At 35.4% G+C, this 21,037-nt stretch overlaps 3 protein-coding genes and 1 long non-coding RNA gene across 6 annotated transcripts; 2 read left to right on the forward strand and 2 right to left on the reverse strand.

The window, feature by feature from the left end:
- Positions 1-348: 348 nt before the first annotated feature.
- LOC132282815 (uncharacterized) lies at positions 349-793 on the reverse strand. Its single transcript, XR_009471871.1, has 2 exons — positions 668-793; positions 349-580 (listed from the first exon to the last, which is right to left on the reverse strand). It is a non-coding gene; the product is annotated as an uncharacterized LOC132282815 (long non-coding RNA).
- Positions 794-5,725: 4,932 nt separating this feature from the next.
- On the forward strand, positions 5,726-13,570 carry LOC132287143 (probable E3 ubiquitin-protein ligase RZFP34). Of its 3 annotated transcripts, none has more exons than XM_059789658.1 (12): positions 5,726-6,010; positions 9,543-9,798; positions 9,883-9,970; positions 10,926-10,985; positions 11,123-11,155; positions 11,392-11,469; positions 11,911-11,954; positions 12,137-12,177; positions 12,326-12,408; positions 12,526-12,617; positions 12,723-12,834; positions 13,057-13,570. In XM_059789658.1, exons 2-12 carry the CDS (start codon positions 9,596-9,598, stop codon positions 13,162-13,164), a joined length of 942 nt encoding a protein of 313 aa, XP_059645641.1. In that variant the 5' UTR covers positions 5,726-6,010; positions 9,543-9,595; the 3' UTR covers positions 13,165-13,570. The 3 variants fall into 3 exon arrangements, with proteins under 3 accessions (XP_059645641.1, XP_059645638.1, XP_059645640.1); XM_059789655.1 differs by having other exon boundaries at positions 5,739-9,082; positions 9,208-9,798; XM_059789657.1 differs by having other exon boundaries at positions 5,739-6,010; positions 9,208-9,798.
- Positions 13,196-15,779, forward strand: LOC132281397 (pentatricopeptide repeat-containing protein At5g48910-like). The gene is made up of 4 exons (XM_059783106.1): positions 13,196-13,387; positions 14,429-14,560; positions 14,708-14,959; positions 15,519-15,779. Exons 1-4 carry the CDS (start codon positions 13,196-13,198, stop codon positions 15,777-15,779), a joined length of 837 nt encoding a protein of 278 aa, XP_059639089.1.
- Positions 15,780-16,093: 314 nt separating this feature from the next.
- LOC132284277 (FCS-Like Zinc finger 10-like) lies at positions 16,094-19,005 on the reverse strand. Its single transcript, XM_059786364.1, has 3 exons — positions 18,748-19,005; positions 16,733-17,859; positions 16,094-16,636 (listed from the first exon to the last, which is right to left on the reverse strand). The coding sequence occupies exons 2-3, from the start codon at positions 17,812-17,814 to the stop codon at positions 16,480-16,482; spliced, it is 1,239 nt and encodes a 412-aa protein (XP_059642347.1). The 5' UTR covers positions 17,815-17,859; positions 18,748-19,005; the 3' UTR covers positions 16,094-16,479.
- Positions 19,006-21,037: the final 2,032 nt, after the last annotated feature.

The raw sequence follows: 21,037 nt of genomic DNA on the forward strand, positions 1-21,037 counted from the left end.
TTCACCCTGACAGAATCTGATAGCTTAACATTCACCATGGAATTCGCCGACGATGACCCGTTGCGGCGACGAAGGAAGATGGTCAAGAGACCCATTGTCTCGAGCTCGACTAAGATTGTTAAAATCGAGATTATACGTAGAATCGTTTTGGGTTCTGTAGAATTGGAATTGTAGAATCGGATGGTGAATTGTAAGATTCTACCAAATTGTGAAAAAATAATTGAAACTAACTTCTTAAACAATAAGATGTGTAAAATATAACCAAAATAAGATCAAAACACACCATATTACATATCCATGAGTTCACAAATCTCAAATGCTAATAATATTCTAAAGTCCGAATATAAATAAAAGTAAAAGAAAATATTCCAAAGTCTGAATATAAATAAAAGAGGATGTAACACAAAATAACATAGTCCACAAATCTCAAATCCTAACTCATCCCTCTCCAAAGTTAGAAACTAAAATTACATATCCATAAAGTCATCATTGAACCCTTCACCATCTTCCTCATTAGCTTCATCAATAGGATTTAATGGCTGCAAATCTTCATTATCATCAACTGCAAAATTTCCTCAAACTACAAAGCATAAAGAAAGAACAAAAATTAATATAATGTAATAATTTATACAATATTATAATAAAAGTTTAAAGTTTAAGTTCTTACGCGTCCTAGTCATCCTTGTTACTTCATCTTCTTCGTCGGAATCAAGGACACCCTAGAATTGATAAATTATCTACAAAAGGAAGCTATTAATATGCCTTGTTCAGATTACCATTACGCCGAGCAACAAGCTTGAATAAACAATTAATATGCCTTGTTCAAATTACCATGACACCCCTAGAATTTTGTAATGGTAATCTTAAAGTCTTAGCAATTATATATTCATCTACTGGTAATCTTAAAGTCTTAGCAATTATACAATTATATATTGTATTTAAATTTTAATCAAGTCAAATTTAGAAGAAAAACCAAATTTAAGAAATCTTAAATCAAAACAAGAAATTTGATTCCATAAGTCAAGATTTTGATAACTCTACAATTATAAACCTAGAGAAGAAGCTACACCAAATCTTGAATAATCAAGAAAAATATTCAGCTAGAGCTCAATTAGCCATAGTAAAAGCTCTAAAAAATAGTGATAAAAATTTAAGTGGTCAGGTAAACTTAAAACAAAAACTACAGAAATCGAAAAAGATAGTCAAAACTTTAAAAATTGATCCAAATCAACTCATTAGCCAAAACTATTTTTCCTATTCAAAGTAAAATTAAACCATTAATGCAAAAGATTATCAGAACATTATGAATAATTTCTAAGAACAAGTAGATAAAAGGTTACAATCTTAGAATAATTAAGCTACGAAGGGTTATAGAGATTAGAGAAAACTCTTGAAATTTCTTGATCAAGGAAGAAAATAAATATAGAACATACCTGGCCGAACCTGTAAGCTGCTGTATGGATCCGATCTGCTCGCTATGAGCCTCTGCACTGCCGCCTCCTCTCAGTCCTCACTCCTCTCAAAGTAGGGTTCCCGTTTCTAATTTTATGATAGAGTAGGGTTTTGTATTTTATAATTTATAGAATAAATAATTAAATATATAATTTGGTAAATAACTTTCTATATAATATTTGGGCCAGGCTTTGGCCCAAACAATTAAAAGAATAAAGGCCCAAAGACCAAATAGTATAAAGGCCCGCCCAAACACCCACTTTGGTAGAATCGTACGATTCTACGATTCTACTAACGATTCTACCCCCGATTCTACCAATTGGGCATTTCTGCTGTGATTTGAGTCAATTTTGAGATCTAAGTTGTAGAATCGTGCGATTCTACAATTCAGAATCGCGATTTTTGATAACCATGGCTCGACCACAGGCCTCCCTGCAACGTTAAGGACAGAAGGGAGAGTAGCACGGACACCGCGTGGAGCGACGTCGTCTGAGCATGTCCACCGAGAAGCTCAAGGGACTCTGGCGAAGAGTGGGTCTGGTCTGAACTGAACAACCGCTTGGAGTCGTGTTGAGGATGTATTTAAAGGCAAGGTCGACGCTGACGAGAAACAAGGACAGAACTGTGAGAGTGAACGTTAGGTGTTATAAAATAAGGATTGAATATGAGTTTAAAAGAACAAGAGAAAAAATAAAAATAAAAAAAATAGACACATGCAAACGGGATAAGGATTTATACGTGGTTCACTCTCACAAATAGGGTTACGTCAACGGGCGATGATGATTCGTATCACTATAAAGAAAAAGATTACAAACTGAAGAACATTTTAGTTCTTCCTCACAATAATCTATCTTTTCACACTACTCATCCACCAACAAAAAAGACTCACTCAATACTCAATAAATACCTCAAATAGTATATGGTTTACCCAAAGAGAAAAAAAACCTACCCAAATACAAACTCCAACTCTCTCTTGAAGATTGTACAAAAGAATTTTTTTACACACACAAAACCAATATACTCTCTTGATCCGAATATTATTTTACTCTTGGATGTTTCTTGGATGATCTCATTGCATAAGATTCATTAGATATATATAGGCAACAATGTGGGCTTTAATGAGGTGGCAATTTACTTGTTCTCCAAGAACCAAACAGATGTCATAAATTGTTGACTAACACCATAAAGAGTCTTCCTTTACCACAACGTGAGTAATAAAAATAACGCCATCATCAGCTCCAACACAAAACAAATTAATAAAGAATTTTAGTTAAGTTTAAGTCATACTCAAACTTAACCATTAGGTTCTCATTCTTCAACCCATGCATGTCTTGCGTATAAGGCTACAACTTGGGCTAGCCCAACCCAGCCTAGTCCCAACCCAACCTCAACCCGAATCGGGTTGGGTTGGACCAACCCGAATTGTACTCAACATGGGTTATGGTCATAACCCAGACCGAATATTTTCGGACAGGTTGGGTCAGGTTGACGACCGGGTTGAGTTTTTTTTTTTTTTTCCAAAAAAAAATTCTCAAATTTATATATATATAATATATTATTTTATATGTATTATATATATTTGATTATATTATTATAAAAAAATATATATTTTTAGGGCAAATCATTTCAGCCTCCCCTATCGCCTCCATCTCCATTCTCTCTGAACTCTCTCTCCAACTGCAAACTACAAAATCTACAAGAATCTAAAGTTCAAAACCCATATATTTCAGTTTTATCTATCTGTCTGCAAGAATCAAAAGTTCAAAACCCATATCGGCATATCATTTCAGATTGTTCAAAAAATCAAAACACAGATCTTTCAGTTTCCATCACCCGCTGTTCCAGTTCGGGTTCGTCGTTTGCAAGCTTCAGCCACTGTCTCTCAACTCTCAAGCTTGCCCCCCTCTTTCTGTGCAACTGCTAACTTGTATGTATGGGTTTTGTTTCAGTTTTATCTATCTCTCTGTGCAACTCTCAGGCTTCAACCACTGTCTCTCAACTCTCAAACCCATATATTTTAGTTTTATTTAACTTGTATGTATGAGCGGCGGCAGCGATGGCAGCAGAGGGGACGGCAAAGAGAGAGAGAGAAAGAAGAGAGAGGAGAGAGAAAGGAGAAAACAAAAATTGGGTTTCGGATTGGGTTCGGGTTGGCTCGAGCCTAACCCGAATATGTCTGGATTTTAATAAAACCCAACCCGAACATGAACCCGATTTGTGAATCTAAAGTCCAAATTTCAAAATTTCGGTTTGGGCTGGGTAAACCCGCCCAAGTTACAGCCCTACTTGTGTAGCCACAAGCATACCTCCAAGTTTGACATCTCCTTCAGCAACCTTCTCCAACAACCCACAAACCATCGGCTGGTAATGAAAAGTCATCTTCTCACCTTTGTGGATAATAAGACATCCTTGACTTTTTCTCACATCTCTATTGTGACCAACTACTTTCCTCTCACACATCTTAATGGTACTCGAATGTACTATCTCATTGCTACCAAGATTATTGCAAGTCAATATTACACTTGTCCTCATAGGTCTGCCTCCATATAAGGACTGCTGCAATTTCAGTTGCAATTTGAAAACGGATTTCATTCTTCCACCACGTTGTGTAGTCCCCTCACAACTCTTTTGAGAACTAGGATCGTAACTACTTTTTCTAACTTTTCCTTTGCCAAAACTTTGCTGAGTGAGTAGGGCCTGCATCTTAATGCGCCAAAGACTAAAACTAATCTTGCCATTAAATTTCTCAATCTCGTATTTTGTCGACATCTCAAAAAACTCCCAAAAGCTCTGATACCAGTTTGTTATGAAATAAGGATCGAATATGAGTTTATGAGAACAAGAGAAAAAATGAAAAAAAATAAAAATAGGCACACACAAACGAAATAAGGATTTATACCTGATTCACCCTCACAAATAGGGTTACGTCCACGGGCGATGATGATTCGTATCACTATAAAGAAGAAGATTACAAACTAAAAAACGTAATCTCTCTCCTCACGCCACTCACTCATCAACAAAAAAGACTCACTCAAGACTCAAGAAATAATCCAAATAATATATGGTTTACACAAAGAGAAAAAATCCACCCAAATACAAACTTCTCTCTTAAAGATTGTACACACATAAGAATTTTTTCACACACACAAAATTAATATATAAACTTTAACTCTCTTGAAGATTATACACACAAAAAAAAATTTCACACACACAAAACTAAGATATTATCTTGATTCGAATATTATCTTATTTATGAATGGTAAGAGATTCATTAGATATATATAGGCAACAAAGTGGACTTTAGTGTGGTGACAATTTGCTTGTTCTCCAACAACCAAACAGATGTCATAAATTGTTAACTGACCTTGGCATGCAATGAGCTGTACACAGCAATTGATTTGCTGACACATGATACAAACGTGGGCAAGAGGAATACAAATTCTTGTCCACCAACAGTGATCCAAGTTGGCAACTTATAAACAATTTGAGCCAATAAATGATGATGTGATTAACACATCATCTAACTGTGGGTAACAAGGAAACCGACGGCAACGAAAAAAGAAGACTGAATCAGCGACAACTGAACAGGTCACATACGAAGTATACTGAGATTCTGGCGCAGTTGAAGAAGAATCCAAAAAAAAAAAAAAGAAGTCCGTAACCAATAGGCCGTAGTTATTTAGGTATTTTATTTTATTAATTAAAAAAAAAATGTCAAAGTAAATTAAACTAAACCCAATAGGGTTGTGATAGTAATTTGCACAAACGTGTAGAATGTAGGTTAGAAAGTCGTGGATCATTCATTCGTTCAATTTCAATAACATAGTTAATGCATTTATAAATCGGTAACTAATGCATCCTGATCCTATATTTATGGAAAAGCCACGTCATGATCATTGCTTGTCAATCTTTCCATCTTGATTTAAATTTGACGATTGAATTTACATATCTTGTCGTGTCAGCTCATTATGATTTTATCACAACAAAACTGATGAAGTGACATCTGTCTTATCGCTGACGTGGACTTGCAAGGATTAGGATAGAAAAGGAAAATCTCAGTTTTATAAAGTAGGCGTGGCTGTGCCAAAGTGCTACTATTATTTTAATATATATTCCAGATATTTTCACGCGTATCTTAAGGGATATTTTGGTAAATACGGAAAGTGAAATCTGCCAACAAGGAAAAACCAGTGGGCAGCTTTCGTTGTCCATCAAGTCACCGCGTTTACAAGTCTCGGTAAAATGGAAGCTTCCAACCTATAAAAGCGGCTCTCATTCAAAAGCCTCCGTATCATCCCCATCTTTCTCTCTCTAAACCCGGATTCTCTCTCTCTAAGATACAGAGAATCGAAGGAGGCGAATTGGAGAAATCGTTCTCTATCCTCTTTCTCTCCCAGCAACTGCAAACTACAAAATTTTCAAAAACCTATATATTTCATCTTTCAGTTTCCATCGCCGGCTGTTCCAGTTCGGGTTCGCCGTTCGCAAGCTTCAGCCGCTGGCCCGCTGTCTCTCGACTCTCAAGCTTGCCCCCCTCTCTCTCTGCAACTGGTAACCTGTATGTATGGGTTTGTTTTAAATTTTTTTCTAAATCAACTAATCAAGGTCTGCAATTCTTGTTTTGCAAACTAAATCCTATTTGGTGAAATTTTTTATGATCTTTTTTATATAATTTTTTGTTTTACAATTTAAAGTAACAAAATTTGCATTGCATTTTCTACATTTTATTTCAGCAAAACAATTTTTTTTTTTTTTTTTTTAATTTTATTTCTATAACATTTTTTTTTTTTTTTGGTCTACTAAGAAAATTTGAATCTGGACATGAAAAAAAAAAAAAATCTGAATTGGATTAGAAATCTGCAGAGATTGAATCTGGAACAAATTTTATCAACATGCCAAGCTTTTTGAAGATGGAAATCTTTTCAGAACTAAAAAAAAAAATCATAACAAGAACTTTGACAAGCAAAAGGGTAAAACTCTAAAGTTACTTCTTGAAATTTAAAGTACTTACAAAAAGCATGCTTTTGAATGAATTCCATAGTGTTGGAAGGGGCTTGCCATGAACTACCTTACACTCTGCTTCCTCTAGTAGATTCTCAAATAGGATTAGTAAATTGGTGAAAAGAAGAGATATAGGGTACTGAGTGGTGAATTGTTCAGAAATAAATCAGTAATTTTTTTAATTAATTACCCAAATAGGATTTTCTATTCCTTAATCAGTCAATTGTCTAAAGAAACATTGGTAATTAACTAAAATTGAATTAAACAACAGTTGATTTTGGTTGATATATTTTGATTTAGTCCACCCCATTGAGAAATCCTGGATCCGCCACTAGTGAAGATTTATTTTTAATACTCTCTCTATATGTGTGATGCTATGAAAGTTATTAGGCAATTAAGATTTGTAGTTGAAAGTAGGGTCTGTTTGGTTGATGAGAAAGCCGGAACAGAATTGAGAAGGATAGTTTAGGTCTTTATTTGATTTATTATTTCTCATATTTCCTTCTCGGTGTTTTTTTTATTCCTATGGCTTCTCGAGAATCAAACGGGATATTGTGCTACATTTGGTACCCAAAAAAAAAAAAAAAAAGAGAAATTCAATCAAGTTAGATAGAGGGTTTAAGTCTTCCAAGAGAATTGTGGGTCTTATTTGCTAAGAAATTCTTTTAGCAGTTTAAGGAACTTTTTTTTCTTTCTCTCATTCCATTGAGGATAAAATGCAGTATTTTTATTTCTTTAGATTGCTATATACTTAGAAACTGTATTATTGTCATATTGTATGTGTTTGTGTGTTTGACTTGATTGAAATCTAGCATTTATCATGTCATAAGATGTTAATTTGTCACTGCGTGGTATAAATTCATTGTTCTGTTGATTTTTTTAATATATATATATATATATATATATATATATATATATAAATTCGTTGTTCTGTTGATTTTTTTTTTAATATATATACATTTATTAATATTTTGTTTACATCCTTATGTATCCCGAAACTGTATTTCTGTTTGTGTGTGTTCATCTCAATTTGAGTTTGTAAAATTCTGGTAAATTTAGTGTTTATCATGTTTTACTTACTTCTTTGGATGTTATCGTTGCAGTGTTAAAAGGAAATTGTAGAAAGCATTTATTCTCTCGTGTCACTTGAAGAAATTACATCCTTTTTGTTTGGATTAGTTAACATTCGATAGATAAAATAATTACGGCTAATGGTGTATTTGATTTAGTTCATAAGATAGTGAATAAGCTTCTAAATGTTATCTCATATTGTTGTGTTGAATAAGTGGAAATTTTTTATTCTTTCGATCCTGCAAATTCGAAAATAGGTTATTTTCGAATTTGAGGTATGATATAGAATTTTAGGAGTATTTCATATTTATGAATTTATACTGGGGTGATGGGCACTTAGGAAATACATTTGATGTTTGTGTCATAGAATCATAGTTTATGGTCCAACTACAATTGGCGCCTTGGATTTATAATAGAAATTTTGACTTGACATTATCTCTTTGCATAAGAAGTTTTATTAATAACACTAAGAGGCCCCGTTAAGATTTGATCTCTTTTTTCTTGTAAGAATGTGTCATGCATGATGATAAATGCTTGTAACTATCATATTGCTTTGTTAGTTCTTCTGATGGAGTTGGATGAGGCAATAAATTTGAATGTGTGGACCACGTAAGAGAAATTGCGGTAACCTTGTTACCCATGGACTTTCCAAGTATTAGCAAATTGAAGATGATTAATTTGACTTAGAAGAAGATGGGGGTTGAATGTATTTTGTTGGGTAGCGAAATTTGTTTCATTCTTATGTCATTCCTTTTTAAAGTTGTTGTGCCCTGCATGGGGATATTCCTAGCTGGTCTGTCCATCTTGGGCTGCAGGTATTCAATTGACCAACTAGACCTAGCCATCTAGGTAGGTTCTCCGTGTCCTTGTTCATTTGATGGGATTTTTGTCTGTGCAAGAGGTGGATTTGCAGGCACTAATAAAGATGCCTGTTTCTCTTTTGTTCTGTAAACCACGATACCTTAATTGAAATACTATGATTTATCTATTATTCGCCTTAGTTTTCCCAAGGTCAACTCAATCAAACTAAGCTTTGTCTGAACGTAAACCACGTGGAATGTTAGGTTATTGTTACATTAACGATGCCCTTGGCTGTAGTAGTGATGTAGGCACCAGAACGTCTTAGCTTCTCAATGTTCTAAAAGTTGGTTCCTTATGAAATTAAAGGTCTAAGATGCAGAAGCTGGAGCTATTGACCTGCTAAGCCAAAGTCCTTCTTCCCATGCATAATCCCCAACTCCTTACAATTCCAAAATCATCAGAAACCGTTTAAATCAAAATAAGAGTTACTGGAGACAAACTACAGTAATCTGAGGATGGATTTTGTCTCTGGGAACTAAAGGACTGGGTTTATGGAATGTCCTTACTTTCTGTCAAGCAGGCTATGAAGTTGTCACTTTCTCTGTCCTAAATCCAACCAGTTTAGATAAGAGTGTGTGAAAGTCAAATGAGCTAGAGTTTTTCTATTGAAGAGAAGCCCATGGAGTTTTCATGATAACAGAAGTTGTTTTGGGCAAGTCTCGGTTATTGAAGACTTGTTACAGAATCGCATATTGAGGTATGCTTGTCATTGATGGACAATCAACATAACTCATCCCTGCAACCTCTTGCACTGTTTCCCCTATATTTTCTTGTCACTTTTTAGAGCGCATTTGATTTTGTGATTTATTGCTTCTCCCATAGGTTGGGGCGTCCATTGGTGGTGTCCAATTTAGATGGATTTGGACTTCTTCAAGAATCAAGTGATCATTCAATGGTTACTATCCACAGCTGGAGGCTTTGGAGTTCCTCAGTGCTGCGTTGTAGTTATTATTTGGGATTCTTATAGATCTACTTGTTTGATGACTCCTTCTCTTGTTGCTGAATGGAGCTGTTCAACCCAAGTTGGATTATGTTGCTGATTTCAATTGGTCTGCGCAGTTTGCGAGAAAGCAACATTTATGGAGTTTGCCTGCTTGGGTGGGCAACTAAATAAATTTAAGTTTTAGAGCCCTTGCTAAACTTTTTCCAAAATGCAGGTGCTTCTCATAGCCAGCTGTTAGATAGTTTTAGTTTCATCGAGAAGATTTCAATGGTGGAGCTAGCAGTTGATCATTCTGTGGTGTTACACTTTGAGCCCGAAAACCTGCAACTCAAAACTAGTGAAGAGCATAACACACAGGTTGCTATGTCAGACTCTCAGCACGCTCTCAGAGAATTCATGTCAACAGAAGCGACATATCTTCCAAATGCCATTGGCATTGAATCGCTGGATAAAGGATGCATGCAGTATGGGTATTGTACTTGCTCACGTTCCTCCCAAGTTTAAAACAGGATCTTTATGATTCCTTTGTTAACATTATTTTCTTCATTTGACAGGTGTACTCATTATCGACGAAGGTGTCGCATTAGAGCTCCGTGTTGCAACGAGATTTTTGATTGTCGTCATTGTCATAATGAGGCAAAGGTGTGTTTATACTGATCTAATGTCTTTGTTTCTTATGTTCGTTTTTATATTATTTGGTTGTTGTAGGAAATAATTTATGGAGATTTGCCTAATAGTAGTAACTGTATGCACTTGCAAATAAAACTTCTGTTTAATGGAAATTGAAGCAATATTATTTGCTAATAAGTGATGGAAGATATATTGCATTTGAGATTATTAATTATAAGGCAATCAAATTGAAATATGAATGCCTAACCGAACTGTCAAATGACTATTAGCAATTGGATCCATGGCTTAGCTTGACTGGAGGCTTAAACACAACGTAGAATGCTAGTGTATAAGTGGGTTATTCATGTTTAGTCAAGACAAGGAAATAAAAATAAGTAACTAGTGTAATAGAAATCATCAACTATCTTGACATTAAAATATTAGGTTTTTCATGTTTTAGTCTAGATGAGGAAACAAAAATAAGTTCCTAGTTTTATAGAAATCATCAACTATCTTGACATTAAAATTTCAATTTTTTTTAATGGTTTTATCCAGCATTTGTTTTGCTGGAAAATCAATTGACCTAATACGTAGACTAGCCAGAGCATGCAAGCTTTGTTACATGGTTTTTATTAAATTATATGGTAGCAGATACATAAGCAAACCTGTTTTAGATTGGTACTCTACAAAAAAAATAATAATAAATAAATAAATAAATAGTCATGATTTGAAATTATTTATATGTTTAGAAAATGACTTGGGAAGTAATTGCATTTTTTTTTCCTGAATGAAAGTAATTGTAAATTAGCTATGATGAATTGTGAGTCTCCTGATTTTGATTATTGCTCATTTTGAAGTTGAGTATTATTGCATGTTATTATGAAGTTGTGGTTCTGTATTGCGATTTTTATGTTTCAGTGTTGCCTTGACATGTGGTGGTTATGAGGACTCTAAAATGTTACTTACATGTTTACATATTGATTTGCAGAACAATATAAATGTTGATCAGAAACTTAGACATGACATTCCACGCCATCAATTGCGACAGGTAAAAGCCCTTTCATGAATAACCAATATTCCCCTCCACCCATTGACTGCCTAGAGCTGGTTGCTTGATTTTTTTTCCCCTCATAAAGCTTGTTTAAGCATTTGTTTTAACTGTGGGAGTATTTCCCCCCTTTTCAGGTCATATGTTCACTCTGTGGTACTGAACAAGAGGTGAGTCTTGATTGGATTGTTGCTGCATTTCTATCTTTGTCATGTGGATAAGACTCTATAAACCTGAACAACATGTAGCTTCCTAGTGGGTGATTGGATTGATTGGTTTAGTTAGGATAGATGCTACAAAAATGAAGTTGGAACTGTACTGTTAGCTTTGGTAGTTTCTTTATCTTACGTAACTAAGTTCTCTGACATTATTTTACTGTGTCATGTTTGCTGCTGCAATCACACAGGTTCACCAAGTTTGTATCAACTGTGGTGTTTGTATGGGAAAATACTTCTGTGAGACTTGTAAGCTGTTCGATGACGATGTGAGTATATAGCACTTCTCCTATGCATATTGTTCTTTTGTTGTTACCACATGTTCTTAATCACGAGAGAGAGAGAGAGAGAGCAACCAGACATAGTTTGTATATCATCTCCAAACCTAATAAGCCTGTGTAGGCTTATATAAAGGATACAAGGTTAACTTAATAACACAAGGGCCTACCAACTATATGTAATTACATAATGACCCAACATCTATATATATATATATATATATATATAAACATTCTAACACCACACACCAATGTTTACCAGACAATATGAACTTTGACATTGATGTTGGTGTCTAAACTGGATTGGTGTCCTTGCTACATGTGCACACGCGTGAACATGCACAAAGTTGCATGTTGTTTAAGTTCTTTATGCCTTCAATTGTTAGTATTAGATGTATGCTGATCTCGTTATCTTGTTCTTCTATTTTGCAGACATCTAAAAGCCAGTACCATTGTGATGGGTGTGGTATTTGCAGGTATGTTCATCTCGCAATTTGATTTGCATTCCTTGGTGTTAGGAACAACTTGAGCATGCTGCTGTACACTTGATTAAATTTTATCAAGAATGTCTCTTTTACTTAAAAATCTGTGTGGCGATGTAGTGTTGTGTGTATATTCATGTCCAATATCAACTCACTTGTGTGTGCTTTCATTACAGAATTGGCGGGCGAGAGAACTTCTTTCATTGCTACAAATGTCGTAAGTCACGATTGTTGTTCTCTTTTTTCTTTTTTTTTTCTCTCTCTCTTTTCCTTGCTGCTGTAGCATCCTAATTGTGAGCTTGGACAGCGTGAATTGATATTGTGTTTAAAGTTTATCCTTACTGTATCCTGGGTATACGATACAGGATGCTGCTACTCAGTTCATTTGAAGAACTGCCATCCCTGCGTGGAAGGAGCAATGCACCATGACTGCCCTGTTTGTTTTGAGGTATGGCACTATCATCTCTCCTACTAACTTGATTTTCTTTCGTATAGTAGTTTCTATCTCTAATATTTTGGTGACACCTTGCACATTTTAACTGATTTGAACTCTGGTTGGTTGCAGTATCTATTTGAGTCGAGAAATGATGTTACTATTATGCCTTGCGGGCACACCATTCATAAGAACTGCTTGAAGGAGATGCAGGAACACTTCCAGTGAGTATTTAAAAAAAAAATGATTCTGATCCCTCTTATTTTGTTTTCCTTCTTACTTTATACCTTCTCTAGGATAGATTATCAATGCACCTGTTTGTTTGACAGATATGCTTGCCCTCTCTGCTCCAAGTCGGTCTGTGATATGTCAAAGGTATGGGAGAAATTTGACGTGGAGATTGCAGCTACACCCATGCCAGAACCTTACCAAAACAAAAAGGTCTCTCTCTCTCTCTCTCTCTCTCTCTCTCTCTCTCTCTCACACACACACACACACACACACTTGACCACATCTATGCATGTTCACACGCACACATGCAACAAAAACAAGTGCATGGTAACGGGTCACTGGTAGTCATCATGTTAGTACTTTATTTGGGTACATTTGAAATGTAAAATTTCCTCCTCAAAGTGGAGAAAAGTGATGGTAATATGATTACAGGTTTGCATCCTCTGCAATGACTGCGGAAATACATCAGAAGTGCGGTACCATGTTGTGGCTCAGAAATGTCCCACCTGTCGATCATACAACACCCGACAAACAAGATGAAGTTGCAGTGGCTGTTTAATTGGCAATGACGATGACGATAAATACACCATCATGCATCATGGAAATACCGTTCATTAATTCTTTCTGTCTTCCAAGCCTCATTAACGGGGAATTTGAAGGAGTGGCGTTGTGGTCCTGCATCTTGTGCTGTCGGAGGAATGCCCCTGCATCTTGTGCTGTCGGAGCTCTTGGACCGTCGATTCTCTTGCATCAATTAGTTCCTGTTTGTTCCTTCTGGTCTTTTTCATTGATGTTGTCTTCTAAGCTCCACCATGTAGGGTGGTTGTGCCAAATGTTGTCTCTCTCTTTATCATTTCTCATTTCTCATTTCTTTTATTCTTTTGTATCTTTGGAGCATATTACCTTTCTGAAAAAATAAAGAATGGTGCAAAGTTCTTTGCTGGTTTTTGTTGGATTTGGTGGATATGTGGTCCTTACATGGGACTATAATCTCTTGCTTTCTCTTTAACAAAAGGTGTATCCTAAAAGCTCTTGATGTGTGTTATGCATTTGATGTTTCAAATAAAGAGCAAGAAAATCAATTGCTTTGTAAGGTGGTGTTGTCTTGTCTTGTCTTGTCTTGCTTTGGACAAGAGCAGAAATTGCTTCTGAAAAGTGCTTACACATATTTTGAAAACAACGACAGTATCTGATATTTGAGTATATTGTTTTTGTTTTTGTTTTTATTTTTGTCTTGGTTGATGGAGGATTCTTTGATGTTACAGTTCTATGAATTTAACTAGGAAAAAAAAAAAGTTCTATGAATTTTTATAAATGCTTTCATATTGGGTGTCATATGATGGTACTCAATTTCATCTTAAATGAATTCAAGTGCTACTTCATATTGCAACTCTCACATTTCCCATTTGCAGGAGGTTATATAATTGAGCTAATTATGGCCATTGGTATAATTCTCGTGTTGAGATTTGAGATAATTTTACACCCACAAACGGAAATGATGTTGCATAATATGATGAGAGTCGGAGAGAAGGAATATTGAGATATATAGGATTTGTTTGGGAAAGTCAGAAAAAAATGCAAAATTGTGTTCAACTCAGTTAATAAAAAGTCTCTATGCTGAGCAGAATGGTTTTGAGATTAGTGGGAGCTTGTTGAATGGTTTGGTGGATATGTATGTAGAAGTGTGGGAAAATGGAGGAAGCACACAAGCTCTTAAATAGCTGCAAGTGTGAGATTTCTGTGGACTACCTTGGGTATGTGAAAACTGGTGACCTGATTGCTGCTAGGGACTTGTTTTAACCAGATGACACAGAGGAACTTGATATCGTGGACAACGATGATTTCCGGGTACGTGCAATACGGAGTTCACATTGAGAGTTTGGAGTTGTTCGGAGAAATGAGAGTTGGTAATGTGAAGCCTGACGAGGTTGCGCTCGTGACTGCACTTCCAGCCTGTGCTCACACACGAAAAATGACATGTTAGGCGGATCCATCCATGGCTTGGTTGTGAAATATGGAATGACCCTGGATGGGTTACTGGGGAATGCTTTGATAGACTTGTATGCGAAATGTGAACAGATAGATAAAGCTCACACAATCTTTCAGCAGTTGCACTACAAGTGTCGTCGTTTCGTGGAATACGTTGTTGGATGGGTACTGCAGAAGTGAAGTTATTGACAAGACAAGAAATTTCTTCAACAACATCCCTGGGAAGGATCTCGTCTCTTGGAACACAATGATCAATTGCCACGCAAGGTTTAATTGCTTCGAAGAACAGTTTGAGTTGTTCCGAAAGATGCAGAGTTCAAATGTGAAACCCAACAGCCTCACTTTGGTCAGTTTACTATCTTCTTGTGCATCTGTTGGAGCCCTAAATCATGAAAAAATAATCAAATTGAGTTGGATAACATGTTGGGAACTGCCCTAATTGACATGTATGGTAAGTGTGGAAACATCGAAAAGGCCTACGAGTAGTTTACTGAAATCACTCCGAAAATTGTGTTCTTGTGGACTGCTATTGTAGCAGCACACGCCATGGAGGGAGTAGCTCAAAAAGCAATTGATCTTTACTAGGAAATGGAAGAGACACGGATAAAGCCAGACAACATCACTTTCATAGCTCTGCTATCTGCTTGTAGTCATGGAGGTTTAGTCGACCAGGGCTACAAATATTTCAACAAAATGTCCAGTTTCTACAATTTTAGTCCTAAGATCCAGCACTACGGTTGCATGGTCAATCTCCTATGTCGAGCAGGTCACCTAGAAGAGGCAGTGAAGTTCATAGAAACCATGCCAATTGAACCAGAAATCTCCATATGGAGTGCCTTGATGCGAGGATGTGCAACACACAATAACATTGAACTAGCAGAACATGCATTCAACATCTTATACAGATAGACCCTCTAAATGACGCAGCTTATGTGCTTCTGTCAAACATATATGCAGAAGCTGCAAGATGGGATGATGTGAGCTGGGTGAGAACAAAGCTAGAGGAACTTGGAGTCAAGAAGAAACCAGGATGTAGTTTGATAGAACAAAATGGAGTTATTCATGAATTCGTATGCCGGGACTTTATGTACTCTCAATCTGCAGAAGTATACTCAATGTTGGATGAAGTGAAAGAAAGATCTCACAAAGAGGAAATACAAGAATAATCAACATCTTACCACAGCAAAATGCTAGCTGCTGCTTATGGGCTTATAAGCAGTCCTCCAAGAACTCCTATGCGAATTGTGAATAATCTTCGGATATGTGAGCTATGAAAACTATATCTCAAACTTACTATAGAGCGATTGTTCTAAGAGATAACTATAGATTCCATCGTTTTAGAGATGGATCCTGCTCATGTAACGATCATTGGTGAAACTAAATTTTGGTTTCTAAGGTTAACACGTCAAAAATGAAGATTTGTCAAATACTCATATCCAATATCACACGCATCTAAAAATGAAAAGTAGCAATAGAGAGATTGTATTGGGAAATTTATATTCAGTCAAAAACTTGTTTCGGTCGGAGGCTTATACATTAGCTCCTGCCAAAAAGGAGAACAGGTGAAAAAATGGGAGCCAGGCTGCCACCCTTTTCAGTTAAATACTAAAGCAATAGAAGATTTAACATTTATATATCAATGTCAAAATAATGAGAACAAAACTCGCCGATTGCAACCATTTTCCACTAAGACCATGAAAGATGAAACACCGATCAGCAGGAGGGACAACGTACACAATGATCGTTCCTGGCTGCTGACAGATGCACATAAACAGCTCTTGGTAAACAAATGATCAGGTGTGTCAACCTTTGTGATGGTTTCATTGATCATGGGCATAGTGGCTAAGGTAATGCAATCACAGCGCATTATGCAGCAATGAACATGCCAGATCCAAAAAGTTCCTCACAATCATTTGATATGGGAGAGTTTTTGGGAGAAACGTTGTTGATGTTTTTCTCCATTGCCTCCTCAATCAAAATCTCCTCTGCTCGGCAACTCCAACTGCAAAATGCTTTCTCCCCTCTGCAAGATATCAAATAACCCAGAGTCTCAAGCGCAAAATTCTAGTAATGAAGCATGGCAAGAACAAACAGAATATTACAGGTGTTGGTGGCAAACCTGTACATGTAGATATCTTCCCCATCCAGTTTCTTCTTGCAAGTGTAACAGAAGCTCAAGAAATCATTACAGGGATGTGGAACGGGTATTTCAGAGGGTTCAACAGCCATTGCCGGAGACATATCAATCTCATTTTCTTCTTTCTTGGAAAATTTGGCTAAGTCATAGTTGTCACATTCCAAAATGCAGTCACCAAAAATATGAATTGTTTTGGGGTTGGGACCATGTGTTCTGACACAAGTATAATCCTCAGAAAGCTCAATCTCACTTGCTGAGAGAGGCCCAATAAAACCAGAGCTAGTAATAGATTTCGGTATCGAATTAAGTCCTGTACCTGAAGAATTGCCTAAATTTTTGCTCCCTCCAATGGATTGTGGAGGTGAACTTACTGGGTTTTTTCCATTTTCAGAATGAAAATACCCAGAACTCGAATTGGTGCTATGGTTTGTTAAACTAGCTAGATGCGACCCAGTCCTTCCTGAATCCAACGAACAAGACCGGATTGCCCCAAAAGGCTCAGTTCCAAATGGGATTTCTCCAAGTTTAAACAGAACATCAGAATTGCCCATTTGAAGATTGGAATGTTTGATCTGGGTGAAAGGAAAAATTGCATAATTTTTAGGCAGTGACTTAGGTGCCTCAAAAGAATCTATACGGTTTCGAAAATTTGGGGTTTTAACACTCATCTGTGGACCAAAAAGAATATTCTTACTATCCGATGATCGGAGAACCTTCCCCAATTGTTGTTTGTCGTCATTAAGAGAATCTATAATGCTCAGGCCTACTTTGCTGCAATCCCAGCTCTTCTGATGCCCCTCGTGGACTGATCTTGGAGACCTGAAGGGACTGCCTAGATTTGTGAACACCCTAAAATCTAATGGAGAGGTGGGGCTTCTAGCTGAATCAAATTCTGAACCCTTAGGAAGGAGCCCTACAAAGAGACTAGGGGCATTGAAAAAAGAATTGGTTTTGTGTTTCTGCTCCAAAGCATCAGATTGGACATAGGACTCAGAAATTGCATCAGACACTAAGTGACCCATGTGTTGATCTTTCTGTTGTGATCTGGTCCTCTTCCTAAGCATTGTCCCCAAACCCCAATCCTTCTTGAAAACACCAAAAGCCCCTACCTATAACAAATCAATATTGTTTCACTAAATTATTACTAAATTCAAAATGTATTTATCAATAGACATGTCAAGACAAAGAACTAGTATTAGTCTACTACAAAAGAACATCAAATCCATGAGCTGAATGTAGACACAGCAATAATGACATCTACATCAAAAGGATTTATAAAACAACAAATACTAAAATTGAGATAAAAATTGCTTTCAGGGAAATGTTAATCGAAACAACTAAGCAAGAGAATCAATCCATGAACTTCAATGAGGCCAAGACAAAAGAACAGCCATCAAACATATACAGAACCAGATAGAAAACAATGGAATTTGCATTGACAAGATCATATCAACAATTCAAAACTACACCGAGCAATTGTATATTCAAAAACCCCCAAAAAACAAGAATAAGTTAGATAAAATCACTAAAAGATGTCTTAAATTGAAGATAAAAAGAGTCCAATCAAATGCAAACTGAAGAACATAATCTGTGGGGAAAATCTCAGAAGATCATTGCATCTTGACACTACAATTACATTTAAACTTGATTTTTGTACCAGTAAAATCAAAATCCCAAAATAAAATCCCCTTTGATCATCTATCTACACACAACAACAACAAATGCCTTCATAGATACATCAAATAATCCATAAATCAGACAAAACTACCGATACCCAGATGGGGAAACTCCATAGAAACATAGAAAAAGCTCTGAGAAGTGAGAGATTTTGCATAGAAAAAGTGATGATCGATAAATAAAAATTAAGAATGAACTTGATGAATCTTCCTCAGTTCCAAGAAACCCAAGAACAGAACTTGAAAAATGCATCATGGGTTCAAAGGAATAAGGAATGAAATCTAAGAGAAAGAGAGAGGAGTTGGGAAAGCTAAGCCCACCTGGTTTTCTCCTCTTGAAACTTCACATAGATGATGTTTAGAGAGTACCCCAAATGCAGTAAAATAGGAGTAATGTTTTGACAAGGCCCCTCTCTGTTTGTGTCAATGAAACTTGTGCAGTACTCCTCTCTCTCTCATCTCTCCTCTCTCTCCCTTACTTGCATCAAAATCAGAGAACCAGAGAGCTTCTCAAATACTCTACTCCCTCTCTCACACACTATCTCTCTCTAGAACTTTTTACGTATGGCATACGGTACTTGTCCACGTATATGCTCTACAACAAATAAATGTACCATGTTATATACCATTTTTCCCCAGGTGGACCTCAAAACATTTGTGGATAACTCTCTTTTAAATCCGATAGATTACACTGTGGGCAAATTTCTCTCCTAAAATTTAGTAATATGTACAGCGACGCTCTCGTAGTACGGAGTATTTTTTTCCTGATAAACTTAATTAAATTATGTAACATGACAATTTTATATAATAAATTATTATAATATAAAAATATTAGTCACTTTTTAATCCTTCAACAAACAATTTTATATAATAAATTATTATAATATACAAATAGTAGTCACTTTTTAATCCTTCAACAAACGAATTTAACCTTAGAAGACATTAATATCATGTGTAATTCATTCAAACTTCGTAAAAATATAATTTATCTTTTTTAATTAAAAAAATCTTAAAATAATAATAATATGCAATTTATATTGGTCTACTCTTGTGTAAATTGTCCAAATTTCATAAAAGTACAATTTATTATTTTTAATTAAAAATAATAATATTGTCACCTAATTTATATTAAAATAATTATAAATTAAAATTAAAATAAATTATACCGATAAGAGTTGATAATGTAATTTGGTCAAATAAAATTTAAAAGAAATTTTGATTGATTTTTGTAACCTTTTGTATGAAAATTTTCCGTTATAATTTTCATACAATTTTATTTTATGTGGGATAGATATTAACCTTAATATTTATATAATCACTATAAAAATATATACTGTATAATTTTTTTCGGTGCATGGTAATATGTATATATAATTATATGTATACAGGTTAAATACAATGTATTCTGTACTGAAATGTGTATGTACTATTGTACTACTTGTTATGTATATATTTATGTGGTGTGAAATAGTAATAGTTAAAAATAAATAAATAAATAAAAGGTCATTATAAAAAAGGGAATCCTTTCAGTTTCTGCTTTTCAATTTTTAGTTGATGATTCATCACAAGACGACAAAGCTGACCCCTTGTGGACCATTCTGTGACTGATAGGCTTTTATTGACTGGCTCACTTGACGTTCACGGTTCTTAACTATTGTTGGTTGTGGTTGAGTCAATTAACTGCGAGTTTATACGAACAAGGCGATGAGGGGGTTGTTGGAATGACCATTATGCCCTCAACATTTTATTTTTCTATTTTCTTCCTTTTGGAGGGTTATTTACGACCTCTTCCAAAATGGTGTTTCGAATGAGAAAATAATTCTTAATTTTATATCATAAAATTATTTTGATTGACTTACAAGTTTTAATTGGACATGTATGTACAATATAGGGTAAAGTAGAATGCCACCTTAAGTTTGTCAACAATCATATATAAATTGTCTATTTTTTTAATGACGATATATAAGTTATCTATTTTTTGAACAATGGCAATTTATGTAAGAATTGTCATTTAAACAAGATCTTGAATGGTTCAAAAAGAAGAAATTACCTCTTAATATTAATATCAGTTTTATTGTAAAATATTAAACATGTTGAAATGTCGAAATTACCCATGATTTAATATGAGCCACAAAATATTAGACATGATTTAATAATCCTATCTCAGTTCGAATCGGAGTCTCGTTAACACTGAAAATGGGACCACAAAGTAATTGAATGAAAGTGCTTTTGGCTGCAAAAATTTTGGTTCCCACACATCTTACACAATCTTCTTCTAGGTTTTAGTAGGACTAACTTGTCGCAGACTTGCGTGCATTAATTGTTGTTGATCAATTTTTCCACACTTGTGAAAGTTACCACATTGTAAAGTGGGGACGAAATGTGGCTTTCCAACAAATTTCTAAAGAAAGAGATCTCAATTAATTCTTTGAAATGTTGTTTTGGGATCAATTTGTTTTTATCTTAAGCCAAGTCTATGAAGTCACAAAGACTATAATTAGTTTTGTTATGAAAATACACACTCTTAATCCATCTCAACCTACATTAATATCCCCTATAAATTTCCAAACAATCATGTCTTTTACCGTGACCTCAATCTATCGTATTTTGA

This window comes from Cornus florida, unplaced genomic scaffold (genome assembly GCF_030987335.1).
Source record: "Cornus florida cultivar Cherokee Brave unplaced genomic scaffold, ASM3098733v1 CherokeeBrave_3.0.0_Hap2_Chr11, whole genome shotgun sequence".
In the NCBI taxonomy this organism is placed as follows: domain Eukaryota; kingdom Viridiplantae; phylum Streptophyta; class Magnoliopsida; order Cornales; family Cornaceae; genus Cornus; species Cornus florida.

Bases quoted from the DNA above. Each gene is read 5' to 3' on its own strand.
- LOC132287143 (XM_059789658.1), top strand. From the start codon at position 9,596: ATGGTGGAGCTAGCAGTTGATCATTCTGTGGTGTTACACTTTGAGCCC. The intron at 11,470-11,910 runs GTGAGTATATAG...TCTATTTTGCAG, and splicing joins GTAAGCTGTTCGATGACGAT to ACATCTAAAAGCCAGTACCA. The intron at 12,409-12,525 runs GTATGGCACTAT...GGTTGGTTGCAG, and splicing joins ACTGCCCTGTTTGTTTTGAG to TATCTATTTGAGTCGAGAAA.
- LOC132284277 (XM_059786364.1), bottom strand. From the start codon at position 17,814: ATGCTTAGGAAGAGGACCAGATCACAACAGAAAGATCAACACATGGGT. The intron at 16,637-16,732 runs GTTTGCCACCAA...GATATCTTGCAG, and splicing joins GAAGATATCTACATGTACAG to AGGGGAGAAAGCATTTTGCA.
- LOC132281397 (XM_059783106.1), top strand. From the start codon at position 13,196: ATGACGATAAATACACCATCATGCATCATGGAAATACCGTTCATTAAT. The intron at 13,388-14,428 runs GTTTGTTCCTTC...TGTTTTAACCAG, and splicing joins TCTTGCATCAATTAGTTCCT to ATGACACAGAGGAACTTGAT. The intron at 14,561-14,707 runs GTGACTGCACTT...GTGAACAGATAG, and splicing joins AGCCTGACGAGGTTGCGCTC to ATAAAGCTCACACAATCTTT.